We start from the raw sequence: 12,899 nt of genomic DNA, 5'->3' as shown, positions 1-12,899 counted from the left end.
TCCAATAAGCATGATAATTTATTATGATAGTAAATTAAGCCAAGAATTGTGTTCCCTAAATATTAATACAGTAGCTGATTTTGAATGAAGGGACCTTTTCCATTGTAATGAAATAGGAATCAACTTGACATATTTGGCAAAGAAACCAAGCCGAATAACCCTGAAAAAGAATACTTTGCAAAATAATGAATACATATGAATATCTTACAACTTTTTGCTGTTGTTGCCTGGCTAGCCGTAACTTTTCTTCATAGGACTGCTTGATTTGTTGAAGCTCTCTTTCATTCTCAGCCATGGCCGCTTTCATTTCTTCTTCCCATTTCCTCCGTAATGACACAACTTCTGCAAGAGCAAATTGTCACAGTTGACTTTCATTTTATTTAGCGTTTAATAATTTTTTAAAATAAATTGAGTATAACTGTCATTTCTACATATCATATAGTCATTAGATGTTTACAATGATTTCTAAGTTTAAGGTCATGTAAATTAGCAACCGGCATGAAATTTGGTTTACTGAGTTCTTGAAGTTCATTTAAATGGTTTCTGAATTCGTGAAGTAAAGATTAAAAAAGGGTCAATCTTTAAATTAATGGCTAATTTTTAGTCTTTAAATAAAATAGAGGTTCCACAAAGCTGATGGATCTTAGTAAAACAGTGTGGAAACTCTAAACCGTACTAATATTGGAGATATCACACGAGCTCAGGTGCCGTAAAAATAATAATTTAAAATAATACTCCTATTCCAACTGAGACCAAAAAGCAACCAGAGCAGTGGAGCCAAGCTGATTCACTACCACCCGAAAAAAAGACATTGATTAAGTTGCTTAACGATGAGTTCTTACTAGTTGTTTTTAGATGAAGATGGTGTTATTCTAGATCGAAAATGTTACATAGTCAGATGACAGTGGTATCGAAACTCCATTGTTAACGAATTCCTTCCTGAGATTGAGAAAAGTGGAGAAATGTTTTTAAAAATTTCACGATCTTGCTGAATACAATGCACCTCTCCTCAGATAAAGCCCGAATTGTGATAAATTATTTGACTGAATATTCCAGGAACAGAAGAATGTGTGCATTCACTGGCCAGTTAGTATGTTGAAATTCATGGGGGGAACCCTACTTTTTCCGTCTATTGAGATTGGTTAATTACAGCCCTCATTGAAGATGTCTAAGAATTCTTGTACTCTCCAACGGGATTTTTGAACGTTGGCATTACTTTGAAAGGTAATAGAAGTTTCTATTCTTTGTCAAGTAACGATTTTTTTTAAAGTTGTATACTGTATTTAGATTAAACCTTGTACATTCGAAACGTATTATGAAGATACCAGGTAAAGCAAACACCTTCCCTTGAGCGGAATTGAGCTAGGTTACTTATGATTATAATTTAAAAGTCTTGGTTGATCTAATGTCGAATAATACATAATCTATTTTTATGACGAGTCATCGGCACACTGATAATTGATATAATATCAAATAAAATGGGTTGTATTTAAAGGACCGAACTTTTCAGTTTCAAGAGAGGGAACTGTAATGGAATGAGATACAACTCGATTAACTGGAGACAACATCATTATTGCTGTATGGTGTCAGATAGAAATATTCTATGGGAAATTTCCAAGGGGGATTTATCCTAAAACCCACAAACATATTCGTACCAGCGGTCAAGTTCCGTAAACTTAAGATTTAAAAAGGCTGAAAATGAGTGTATACAACACTGAGGACGTTACTGGGGTCCGGGAAGATTCCTTTGGACTGGAGAACTGCTACTGGCTCTCCAATCCACAAAGTTTGGGCTAAAGAGGAGGTAACTAGATAGACCAGTGAGTTCGACTTCTGTAGTAGGGAAAATCGTGTATCTATGAATATTGATGCAATTCAGAAACATCTCGATAAGAATGGTATCGAATAGATCCCAAAGTGGGTTAGTTAAGGGGAGGTCATGTCGGAGGAATCTGATAACTTACTATGATGTAGTCATTAAACAGTGGGATGCAGGTAACAATTATTTTACGTTATACGTATATTTAGACTTCGGTAAAACTTTTGATTGTGAAGGCTGCTATATAAACAATGAATGTAGAGTTATTGGTGAAATTCTACGTTTGATCACAATCTGGATAAAACATCGGAGATGGGGATGTCATAAATGGTTAGTCTTCAGGTTTGATTAGTGTAACAAATGAGCCTCCCATCAAGGCTTGGTGTTGAATACCTTCATATCTCTTATTTTCATAAATGATGTTGGCGAAGGGCTCCAAGGGAATCTGACAGTTTGGGGTTTCAGTGTGGAAAGGGTTAATTAACAATTCGAGCTAGGCCATGTTGCTTCAAAAAGACTCGAATCGTTGTATATATGTTACCAAAAATGGCAACTAAAATATAATGTTTCTAAATGTAAGATTATGTATTTGGTGAACAGAAATCCTTGTTGTATAGCGAGCGGAGCTAAAAGTGGTTAGAGTCGAAAAATATTTTTGTGTTATGATTCATTCTGACCTGAAAAATTTTCCATGCAATGTAAACAGGCGGCTAGGAAATCATATGGTGTCTGTCCATTATATATAGGACCTTTGTTAGTAGAGAGAGGACGTCGTTATCCCTCTATACTAGGCGAGGGTTGGCCCATTTGGAATATTGTACTAAAGTCTGGAGACTGTACCTAAAAAAAAAAAAAAAAAATCGAACTTCTAGAGAAGGTTCAAAAGGGGGGCAACCAGATGAGACAGTGTGGACTGCAACGTTTCACAAGTAGACATTTAAGAGAAGATTGATTAAGGCGCTGAGTAAAATGAATGAGGAAGATCTGTTCTTCCCTGGAGGTGAAATAAGAACCTTAGGGCACAAATTTAAATTCTAAGGGAATAATAGAAGATTAAAAATATTATCATTAACATTATTTGGCGCTCACGTCGATTCAAATTACTGTTAATTGAAACGCCTGTGCTTAGACTGACCACTCAGCAACGTCGTGCCATAAGGTTGGATCACCTTAAGTGAAGTGTGAAACATATAAAATTAAATGATTTTTCGTACCATCGTCTGACATTTCTGGTTTAATGGGAATGTCCATAACTCCTTTATTTAGCATCTTATTCAACCTTTCGTTTTCTTCACGCAGTTCCCTTATAGTCCGCTCTGTAGAATCTTCGTTAACTGTAGCGATGGTTTTGATCTGTTTAGCTCTGTCAGCTACACAGAAGGAAAAAAAATGGCATGAATATTTACATCGTAAATATACAAAATCTTACTGTTAATTCTTTGAATAGGAAATTAAAATATTACTGAAGTAAGAATAATATGATTATTGGTTTTTACCTACCATATCTCAGTGTTGAAAGGGTTTCTTCGAAATTAATGTCCGCAGGACTGATGGTAGCAATCTAAAAGACAATTACACTCGAGTGAATTATTAAATATCTGATTATCATGTGTAACCAATTTATTTAGTGATAGTAAATGAATATTTAAGATCTAAGAATAGAAACTTTTTTTCCCTTAAGTGGTTAATAGAAGGTGATCGCTTTTAAAAGTCTAGAATTCTAATCTGAGCATAATGGAGATTATTTTATGGATACGATGGGATTATCAATGTTATTTGTACTTGAAAAAGGAAGAGGTATGTTGGGTCTTCCGAGGTGATCTAATTGTTTTAGGTATGATGATGATAATTTTTTTTTTTTTTGAGTGTTGGTGACGTATGTTTAATTTAATATTTTTTAACCTTTTACATTTTAAATAATTTTAAATTGAATGAATGTAACAGTTAAAAAAAAAAGTAGGTGACTGGGCTAGCCAGGTGGGTAAAGTGCCTGCCTGGCACCCCAAAGGTCGCGGGTTGGAATCCCACCTCCGACTTGGATCAGAGTAAAATACAAAGACTTTGGGAGGTGCATTATGGCCACAGAAGCCGATGCTCCAACAAATAACAAAAAAAATAATAATAATAAATAAATAAATAGAGCCAAGGGACTTACCATGACGGTTTTGCTGTTTCCTCCTAAAGCATTCATGAGAAGCCTTGTCAGAACTGAATCCCGATAGGGTACTGGGAATGATACAAATCATAACTATACACCAATTGTGTTTCCATGCATGCTGTATTGCATAACTTAAATTTCAATAGATTTCAAAATTCCGTTTTTATACTTTGCAATCTTAATCTTAATTCAATTTATAAATTTTAAAAAAATTCAACATCTAGTGGATGAAAAAAATTCAACACACTTAGTGAAATATAAAGTTTTAAAACTGGCCATTTATTCTTGATAATCTCAAGAGATCGATTATTTGATTTTCTGGTGTAGGTCTTACCCCAACCCCAGCGCTAATGGCTCTCCTAGATATTTTTCCTTTGGGGGGCGGGGGAAGAAGAGGATCTCTCATACTACACTGGACGAAAGTTAAAACATAATCGAGTTTCTACTTTTACATTATAATAATAATGTTCTTTAATTAATTCCAAGTTTCGTTTTTAATTTAAACTTATTTAAATTTTTGTGGAGTATGGAATCAACTGTGAGACCAGCGGAGGCTTTAAATGTGAGATAAGGGAGCAAATCAAAATTTAAATTAAAAATTTAAATGATTAATTATTAAGTTCGCAGAAATCATAGTTCATTTGTAAGTAGAAGCCCTCAGGCAACAGAACAGGGAAGTTCGCAGTACCTACACCGCATTAGTTAGGAAGACCTTGTTTTTATTTTTGGCAACTCGGATCCCTGAGGGGGAGGGGTATTCTTCAAGATCACCATCAACAAGCTCCCCAGAGGTGAAGTGATTCCATCCACAAAGACCCCCTCTTGGAACTGTGACCACAAGTTGGCACGCATCGATAAATAACATACTTGATGTAATATTCAAACAGCCAGTTGTCCCATCCACTCCGCAGCAAATACAACTGTGCGAAGATAAAAGTTGCACCACGCAACAGCGCCTCCATTCACAGCCCAAGAACTCAGTATCGCAGTATCACGACTGAGAGACAGAAAATCACCGGAACTAGACTAACTAGAACCGGAAATTGTGAAAAAGGTGGCGGAGTACAGTCCAGAGCTTCTCTTTAACCATTGCATCCAACGTGGATGGTTCCCAACAGACTGGAAAATGGCGAACATCAGGCTAATTTTGAAAAATTCTAGAAAACCCCACGACGAACCAGATTCATATAGACCCATCGCTCGCCTGTCAGTAATAAGCAAGTTGTTTGAGCATCTTCTCAAACAAAGAATAGAAACATATTACAACAATGCCAACTTACTGTCCCCAAATCAATATGGATTCAGAAAGGGTCGTTCCATTGTTGAAGCCCTGGAGAACATGACTGAGGGTGCAAAGAGAACGAACAGAAAATATTTCTTAGCCATCTCAGTGGACTTTGCCAGGGCATTTGACGCACTCTGGTGGCCAACCGTCCTCGACAGACTAGGTACAACAAATCTCCCTAGCAACTTGTACCAGTGCATAAAAAAATATCTATCATAGCGGAGCATAACTCTCAAGACACCGTATAATAGCAAAGTTACGCGCCATCTACAGAGGATGTCCCCTGGGCTCCCTACTATGGAACATCGTACTTGATGAATTCCTGAACATAGACCTGCAGTATGTCCAGTCCCAAGCATATGCAGACTACTTAGTCCTTACCCTTGCCACAGATACTAGATCCCAACTGGAAGCCACAGCAAATAGAGCACTCGGCACTTTACAGGACTGGACCAGGCACAACCACCTGAAAATCTCACCAATAAAGACAAATTCCATCCTGCTTATAGGCTCTCTGAACGTAGCGAGGCCACCACAAATCAGAATCCAAGGGAGAACTATCCGGTTAACAACCGAGATGAGATATCTTGGAGTGATCTTGGATAGGAACCTATTTTTCACACCACACCTGAAATATACTGCACTCCGGCGCCTCCGTAGCCAGGTGGGAAGGAGCAGCAGTGCGCAGCACACGCTTCTTGATTAGACCGGGGTTCGAGCCCGTCACCACCAAATACGGAGGATGCGGAAAGGTCAGGGAATGACCACCGCATATCCCGGAGCAATATGGCCTTAGTTGCTAATGCTCCTCAAAACCAAATAACAACAACAATATACTGCACTCGTAACAAGAATCGCACGTTGGGACTGGGGGATTGAAGCGACGCGCGCTTACCCTCTTCTATAAGGCTGTGTTGACCCCCCCATAATCACCTATGCATCCGGTATCTGGTTTTCAAAGGCCACCACAGCAGTTAACAATAGGACGCTTGACTCGATTTAGCAAGTCATCCTGCTCACTATCACCCGGGCCTGCTGAACAGTCAGCACCCATGCCTTGCAAGTGCTGGCCGGCGTGCTACCTCTAGATCTAGAAATAGTCATATGTAGTTTGCTTTATATGCTTTCCAAAGGTAAAGCCATATGCTGTCTGGATTTTACCACCGATCCCTCAAATAACATCAAAGCCGAGAAGAAGCGCCTGTTAGACCTACTTGCAGCAGGTCTGGCAGGCTAGGTGGACACATCCGACAAAAGAAGTCGCCAGAAAATTAAAATTCATACCAACAATAGCAACAGTATACCTAAAATCTCCGACATGGTTCTCCCCTAGCCTATACGTCACATTTTTGTTAACTGGCCATGGATCTATCAGAGGAAAGCTCACTGTACTCGGGATCACCGAAAACCCACAGTGCCTCTGTGGTTCCCTCAAAAGTTGGGACCACCTGATGTACGAGTGCGAAATATACGAAGACTTGAGATGCTTCCTCCTGACTAGGATACATTATCTTCCATAAAAACCAAGAACAGCACATCCTTTAAAAAGAAGACTATGTCGCCTTTACGCGCTATGCACAAGACCCTACCATGGATACAGTCACTATGTGGATCATCATCTAAACCAAGAGAAGACAAAAACCATTTTAGGAATCAATGCAGAGGCCTACCAGCAAATGAGACTACAACACTACCAAATCTGAGAAGATCCAGTACAGGACAGCCACAGCTGCATTCATAGTTATATCCCTACTGACTTAGACAAGATCACCGGATAGGACTTCACCACCGAAAATGACATAACGACCGGACCTGAATGAGAAAAGTAAGAATATTGTGCCAAATTGCGATCACGCTTGTGCTTCCTTGCACGGCAACTGTTTTCTCACGCCCATCCCCTATTTTCGCCTGATGGATGTATTCCATTGTACCTGGGGATGCCTTCTTCATCCCCCATACTTCTACCTGTTGCCCCCTTTTTTGACTCTAAAGCCCACTCGAACTTTTTTTTTTTTTTTTTTTACATTGGTCTCTGTCAGGAAGCTTAGGCGACCCTTGCAGAGACGAGCCAGAGAATAATGGGCAGCCTGGCTACCTCCTAGCGGTGTGTGCGGGCAACGTGTGGGTCCCATCAGGGGCCCTGCGGCCAAATACCAGGACACCCAACAGAACACTCTTCTGGCATTTACAGTAGTTCTTTATTTCTTTACAGTGTACATATGGCGCAGATGTAGGGAATCACAGGCAGCGCCTGACCCTAATACTATGCACACAGTTCATTTGTAACTCGAACTGAAATTCATTGGGCATATAGATTAAAAATGCAAATGTTTTATATCAAATATGCAATAAGAATGATTAAATTGAGAAATTCGATCGTGGCCACTCTTTCGAATATGAGTGGAAAGATAGACGCATTCGAGTGATTCTGTGTGGTAAAGAGCAATCGATGACAAGAGATGTTAGCACAGTAATTCTTTTAGTTTTCATCCGAGGACGGAGCCAGTTTGAAGTCATTGATATGTCAATTGCACCCAAGTTCAGAGGGTCATTGTTAATTCGTAAATGATCCAGAACTTTTTCAGAGTGGAAATATTTGTTGACTGGAATGGGCATCGCAGTTTCAAGATCTGAAGCCCACTGAGCAGAGGATGGTATCGACAGACCAATTTCAAGTCTTCAACACCCACAAGGGCCTTACATCAAGAGTTGGAGACTGCTCTTCTGAAAAAAGTGGGCTCAAGATAAGATCTAAAACTTGCTCTGCTTGGTTATTTTCATAAACATTTGAACTAATTGGGATATTTCAGAACATGCTTTATATGTGAAAGAAAAAATTTTGTATAAGTGAAATAAGAAAATTTTGGTACTTTTATTGTGATACGCAACATATGGAATTTTAGGAAAATCTTTTGAAGACCAATTCTTGGCTTTCTGACATCATTAATAGTTACCCATTACCATTCTTATCTATAGAAAGTATTTTAAAAATACTGAGTGACGGATTATAATAGTTTTCAAGTTTAGAGATTTTTTAAAAGTACTGTATTGTGAAACATCACAGAATGTATCCCATGAATTTTATGTATACTCACCTCTGATGTTTTTCCCAGTAGTTCTGTCTGCCAAGGAGTGTATACAGTTGCCTAGACACGATAAAGACTGATTGATTGCAACACTTTCTTTTAGTCTATCCCCTGTTGCCCCAGTGGACGATACTCTTTCACTGAAAAATTAAAAATTTCACAATGTTTTGTTAATGAGGAAATAAGACATGAGAGTTTGTTAGCCCAACATTTCCATGAAAAGTAGTTTCCCCTTCCTTTTTTAACTCTTTGCTCTATTTTAAATTGTTAGAATAATAATAAAGATAATCAATCTTGTAGCGTCGTAACTTTCATCGTTGCTTCCCTGTTTTTTTATCCCACTTTCCAAGAGGACGTGTACGAAACAAACTTTTCATTTAAATGTGTAAATTTTCTAAAAAGGTAGAACTTTCATTTTATTAGCTCTTTGTACAAAATAAGCGTAGTTTACACATCTCTCCCAAACTTGTTTAAAATATTTATTTTTGCTTTCATTTATCATCTAAAATAGAAAATGATAATTGCTCCTACAAGACGATTCAAAATTTATAATTGTGTTTGCGTGAACTTTGAATTGTCCTGTATTTTCAAGCTAACGGTAATTATATGTTAAGGGGATGGTATGTTTCGTGGTTTTCTACACTTAAGTACCCATTATTAGGTCTGCATCCTTTACTTTTTCATTCGTTTTCATCGAGCTAAAAGGAACATTCAATTTCCAATTACAACCTTGAGAAACAAATCTGTTTCAGATCTCCAAAAGTTAGATAGCTAATATTAATTAAAATATATCTACTCCAGGATATATTACAATTAATATTAAAACTGTATGCCTTGATAGTCTAGTTGGCTATCACAGTATATAGGTTAGGACCTTAAACCTAGCTCTGTTACTATAATAATATATACAGGACATGTACTGACAAGACTCTTCTTCTTCAAGAGGGGTGTTTCAATTCCTCAGTCTACAAGTTATTTTTTGGTAGGAATTTTTTTCCCGCCACAAAGTGCGGTTCAAGGTGTCTTGGTCAGTTAAACCTCGTGCTGTCATTCCCTCCCGTACTCCATCCACTCATGTCCTCCTAGGACATGGATGGAGTACGGGAGTGCTCTTTTCCTTCTTCCTGGAGGTATCCATTCCAGGATAGCCTTTGGATATCTGGTTTCTTGCATCCGTTTTACATGTCCATACCATGGTAAACGCTTTCTTCGATAATATCAATAATATTCTTTTTCACTTCCATTTTCTCTCATGTCTTCGTTTAAAAAGACTGACAAGACTCAAGACGATAAAAAGGTACTGATTGATTTATATAATTTATACGATCAGTTAGGTGGAAACCAGTAATGTATAACATCGTTAGCATTGGCGATCAGATTAGAATTATTAATCAAACTAAGAAATTACAGAATGTTCGAGTCTGCCGGGTCAGTAGATAGGTTCAGCAAGAATGAAGAAAACAGGAAAGATAACGGTTCAAATTCGAAAAACTATTCTCCACGCTCTCCATAAGTGCCATCATTGATAACCAAGATCATGGTGCTCAACCTTGAATGCTCAGTTAATATTTGATAATATAGAATGCTACTAAAGAAAAATATATTTTTAGTTTTCCTGGGAACATTACTAATCAGTTTTAATTTGGTTAGAATGGTTAGCTGCTGAAAGCATTTGTGCTGCAGTACACATGTAATTTGTATTTTGTAATTTGTATATTTTTTTAATGAAGAAATAATTCATTCGGTTTGTTTTTTTAGTTTCTGTTAGAAGGGCCAAGAAATTATACTCCTGAGAATTGTCGTCAAATACATTTCAGAACAAATTGCTCAATTTACTACATTGATGTTCCGAAAAGCACTCCGGCCCATTGTGAACCCTGCCATCCCCCACCCAAATCGTAAATGTTAGGAAACTGAGCATTTAACTTATTGTATTCTACTTTTAACATAATCATAAAATAATATATAAAATATTAAAGAAAAAGAACATAGTCGAGCTCAATCGAAAGTTGAATAGGATTTATCTCCAGGGTCCTATTGTCTTAGCTGCACTTCGTTTGCTTTAAACTTAGACTCACTGCCTCCACCATGTTAGGAGGAAACTTATTCCAATGTTCGACAACCAACCCGCTGCCCATAGGTGAACTTCATAAAATCCATGCATTATCACAAAAATTCGAATTTTTTATAAGACCTGCACCATCTTCCCACTAAATGCAGGAAGAGAATCCTGTAAATAATTATATTTTTGGAATCCATCGATTGTGTGTGCTTTACTTTGTGTCCTGTATTTAATTCATTTTGCACAAATTTCTCTGATACTGAGAATGGCGTCGAGAAAGTTTAATATCGTTTTTCTTAAAAACTACTCGAAATAAAACTAAAAAAACAACACATTTCGATTCCTTTTGTTATCGGGAAATCTTTAAATTATGACATGCAATTCAGAATCAGTCTTTAAAATTGTAATATCTAACTTGAAAACTGATCAATATTTTTCAGCCACATCTAAAGTTTCGAGTACTTTGGCTTGGACGCTTAGCATTGAAAAGTCTGAGAGAGCCCGTTTTCTGTTAAAATTGTTCCTAAATAATTGTCTATTAATCTCAGTTTTGGAAATGTTTTCACATTAGCAACATTTAAATATATTTTTAATATAATTCAATCTCAATATTTGGAATTACTATACTTTTTTGAGATTAGCTAACAGTGCAATGAAGTAAAATCTACCAACTTGAAACGATATACATTCCTGTACGAATTAAACTGCACTGATTCTTCGAAAAGACGTAGGCAGAGTCAATGCAGTTAAGCAACATTTTATCCAAAGGTTTCGACAAACTCAGCCATTGAAATTTGTTTATCACACAGGAATTAGAGCATATCCATTAATAATTTATAATTTTCACTTCGTGCTTTGAGCCATGTGCTCAGATTATGTATCAGTTTTGATTAAAGCAATCACCCGATAAGCAGAACACTCCTTTTTCGCTTATTATCCATTTCTTTCGACTCTAAATATTGGAGGCGAAAGAAATGATTCCCTTAATGCAATGAAACATGGAATTTAGATTATTGCTGACTTCATCAGTCTTGGCACGGTTGGATTTAGGCTCAGGAACCCGAGAACAAAGTGAATAAATACCACACCTCCCATAGATCATTCTCAATATTAGTGGAGGAAAATATATAATATAGCTAGAATTTCTCTAGCTATATTTAGTTTGTTCTGCTCCTTTGTTCCATTTGGGGCAAGTGCCCCATCTCCCAGTCACTGGGTCCAAGTATAAACACATGCTCGAGGACACTCTTAAAAAAGTTATTACAGTTTTTCCAAAGGGGGTCCCTCCAATCATCCGAGGTCTTCCTCTGGAACTGCCCTTTTTTTTTACCACCCCATGGTTGGGTCCTGATTTGCAGCGAGCAACAACAGCAAATATTTTCGTTCAATTAAAAACATTTCCTAAGGGTCTCATTGGACGCCCCACCCCAGCTAATGCTTCATGAATCTGTAAATAAATCCATCCCTGAATCCTTTAAAATAGCCGTGCCATTTTGTCTAAGCACATTAATTCTTGCTTCAGATTTTTAATTTCTCTTGTGGTGGACGTCGTCATTCAGAGATTCTTTGATCCAAGCATCTTATCACATTCTTTATTCAACGTGTTTAATGCCTTCAACGGATTCAAAATGAAATGAAAACGTATAGTTCGTAAAGATTTTAATATCTTTCCTCCTTAAATAGATTCGTGTAACTTTTGCTGTCTTCGAGTTGAGCTCACTGTGATTTTGTTAATGCGATCACTGTTTTTTTTTTTTTTTTTGCTTATATTTTTTTAGGGTCTGACAATCGTGGGTCCCCTTGCTGACTAGACCTCATGCACTTCTGTGTTTGGCATAATAGTTATTCCGAATCTGATAATAGATAATGAGTATCAGCTTTTAACTTTCGCAACATACGTTCCCCACACACACCATTTGTAACTCATCGTAATATTTTATCGGATTCCTCTCCCATGGGGATTTTAAACATGAACCCATTCGTGATGGTTTCATGGTTAAAACCATGGTATCGTCATCTGTATGGTGCGACCAGGATGACTTGTTCCCAGTGACAATTACAATCATGCTTGCTACGGCTGCATAATTGTAAAGGATATCAAGTAGATGGCCAGAGTCGTACAGCCGTATTCCCATTTCATTTTAGGGTTTGGTTTTAGGTGATTGGGTTTAGTCATGCTACCTTATGAAAATTTCATTGTGATAATAAAAATGCAGATACACGAATAATCACTACAGCTCAATAATCAAAGATCTACAATATATGATATTTAAATACACATATAATATATGGTATGTTTAATACAATTAAACATACCATATATTGTTTGTACTTAGAGGGAGGTAATACGTAAGATTTCATACCTGCCTGCTAAATCTACCAGGTTAACCACTGAAGTTTTTGCGGTTTCTTGTCCCTTGTGATTTCTTGATTTCTGAATTAGTGTAATTCCTACAATCGTGTGAGCTCGGCTGTAATAAACAGAAATT

General features: G+C 37.3%; 1 protein-coding gene across 1 annotated transcript in view; it reads right to left on the bottom strand.

The window, feature by feature from the left end:
* The window catches only part of LOC150075106 (kinesin-like protein KIF28), a 55,378-nt gene that overhangs the window by 28,232 nt on the left and 14,247 nt on the right, over positions 1-12,899 (bottom strand). Inside the window, exons 6-11 of the mRNA XM_090388368.1 lie at positions 12,774-12,881; positions 8,358-8,488; positions 3,975-4,045; positions 3,320-3,380; positions 3,034-3,189; positions 209-342 (exon numbers count right to left, since the gene is read on the bottom strand). Of these exons, the coding sequence (XP_090244494.1) occupies positions 209-342; positions 3,034-3,189; positions 3,320-3,380; positions 3,975-4,045; positions 8,358-8,488; positions 12,774-12,881 (661 nt within the window). The remainder of the gene's footprint in view (positions 1-208; positions 343-3,033; positions 3,190-3,319; positions 3,381-3,974; positions 4,046-8,357; positions 8,489-12,773; positions 12,882-12,899) is intronic.

This window comes from Mastigoproctus giganteus, chromosome 14, assembly GCF_048544385.1.
Source record: "Mastigoproctus giganteus isolate SK-2022 chromosome 14, ASM4854438v1, whole genome shotgun sequence".
Taxonomy (NCBI): Eukaryota; Metazoa; Arthropoda; class Arachnida; order Uropygi; family Thelyphonidae; genus Mastigoproctus; species Mastigoproctus giganteus.
This window is presented reverse-complemented; position numbering and strand designations above follow the sequence as displayed.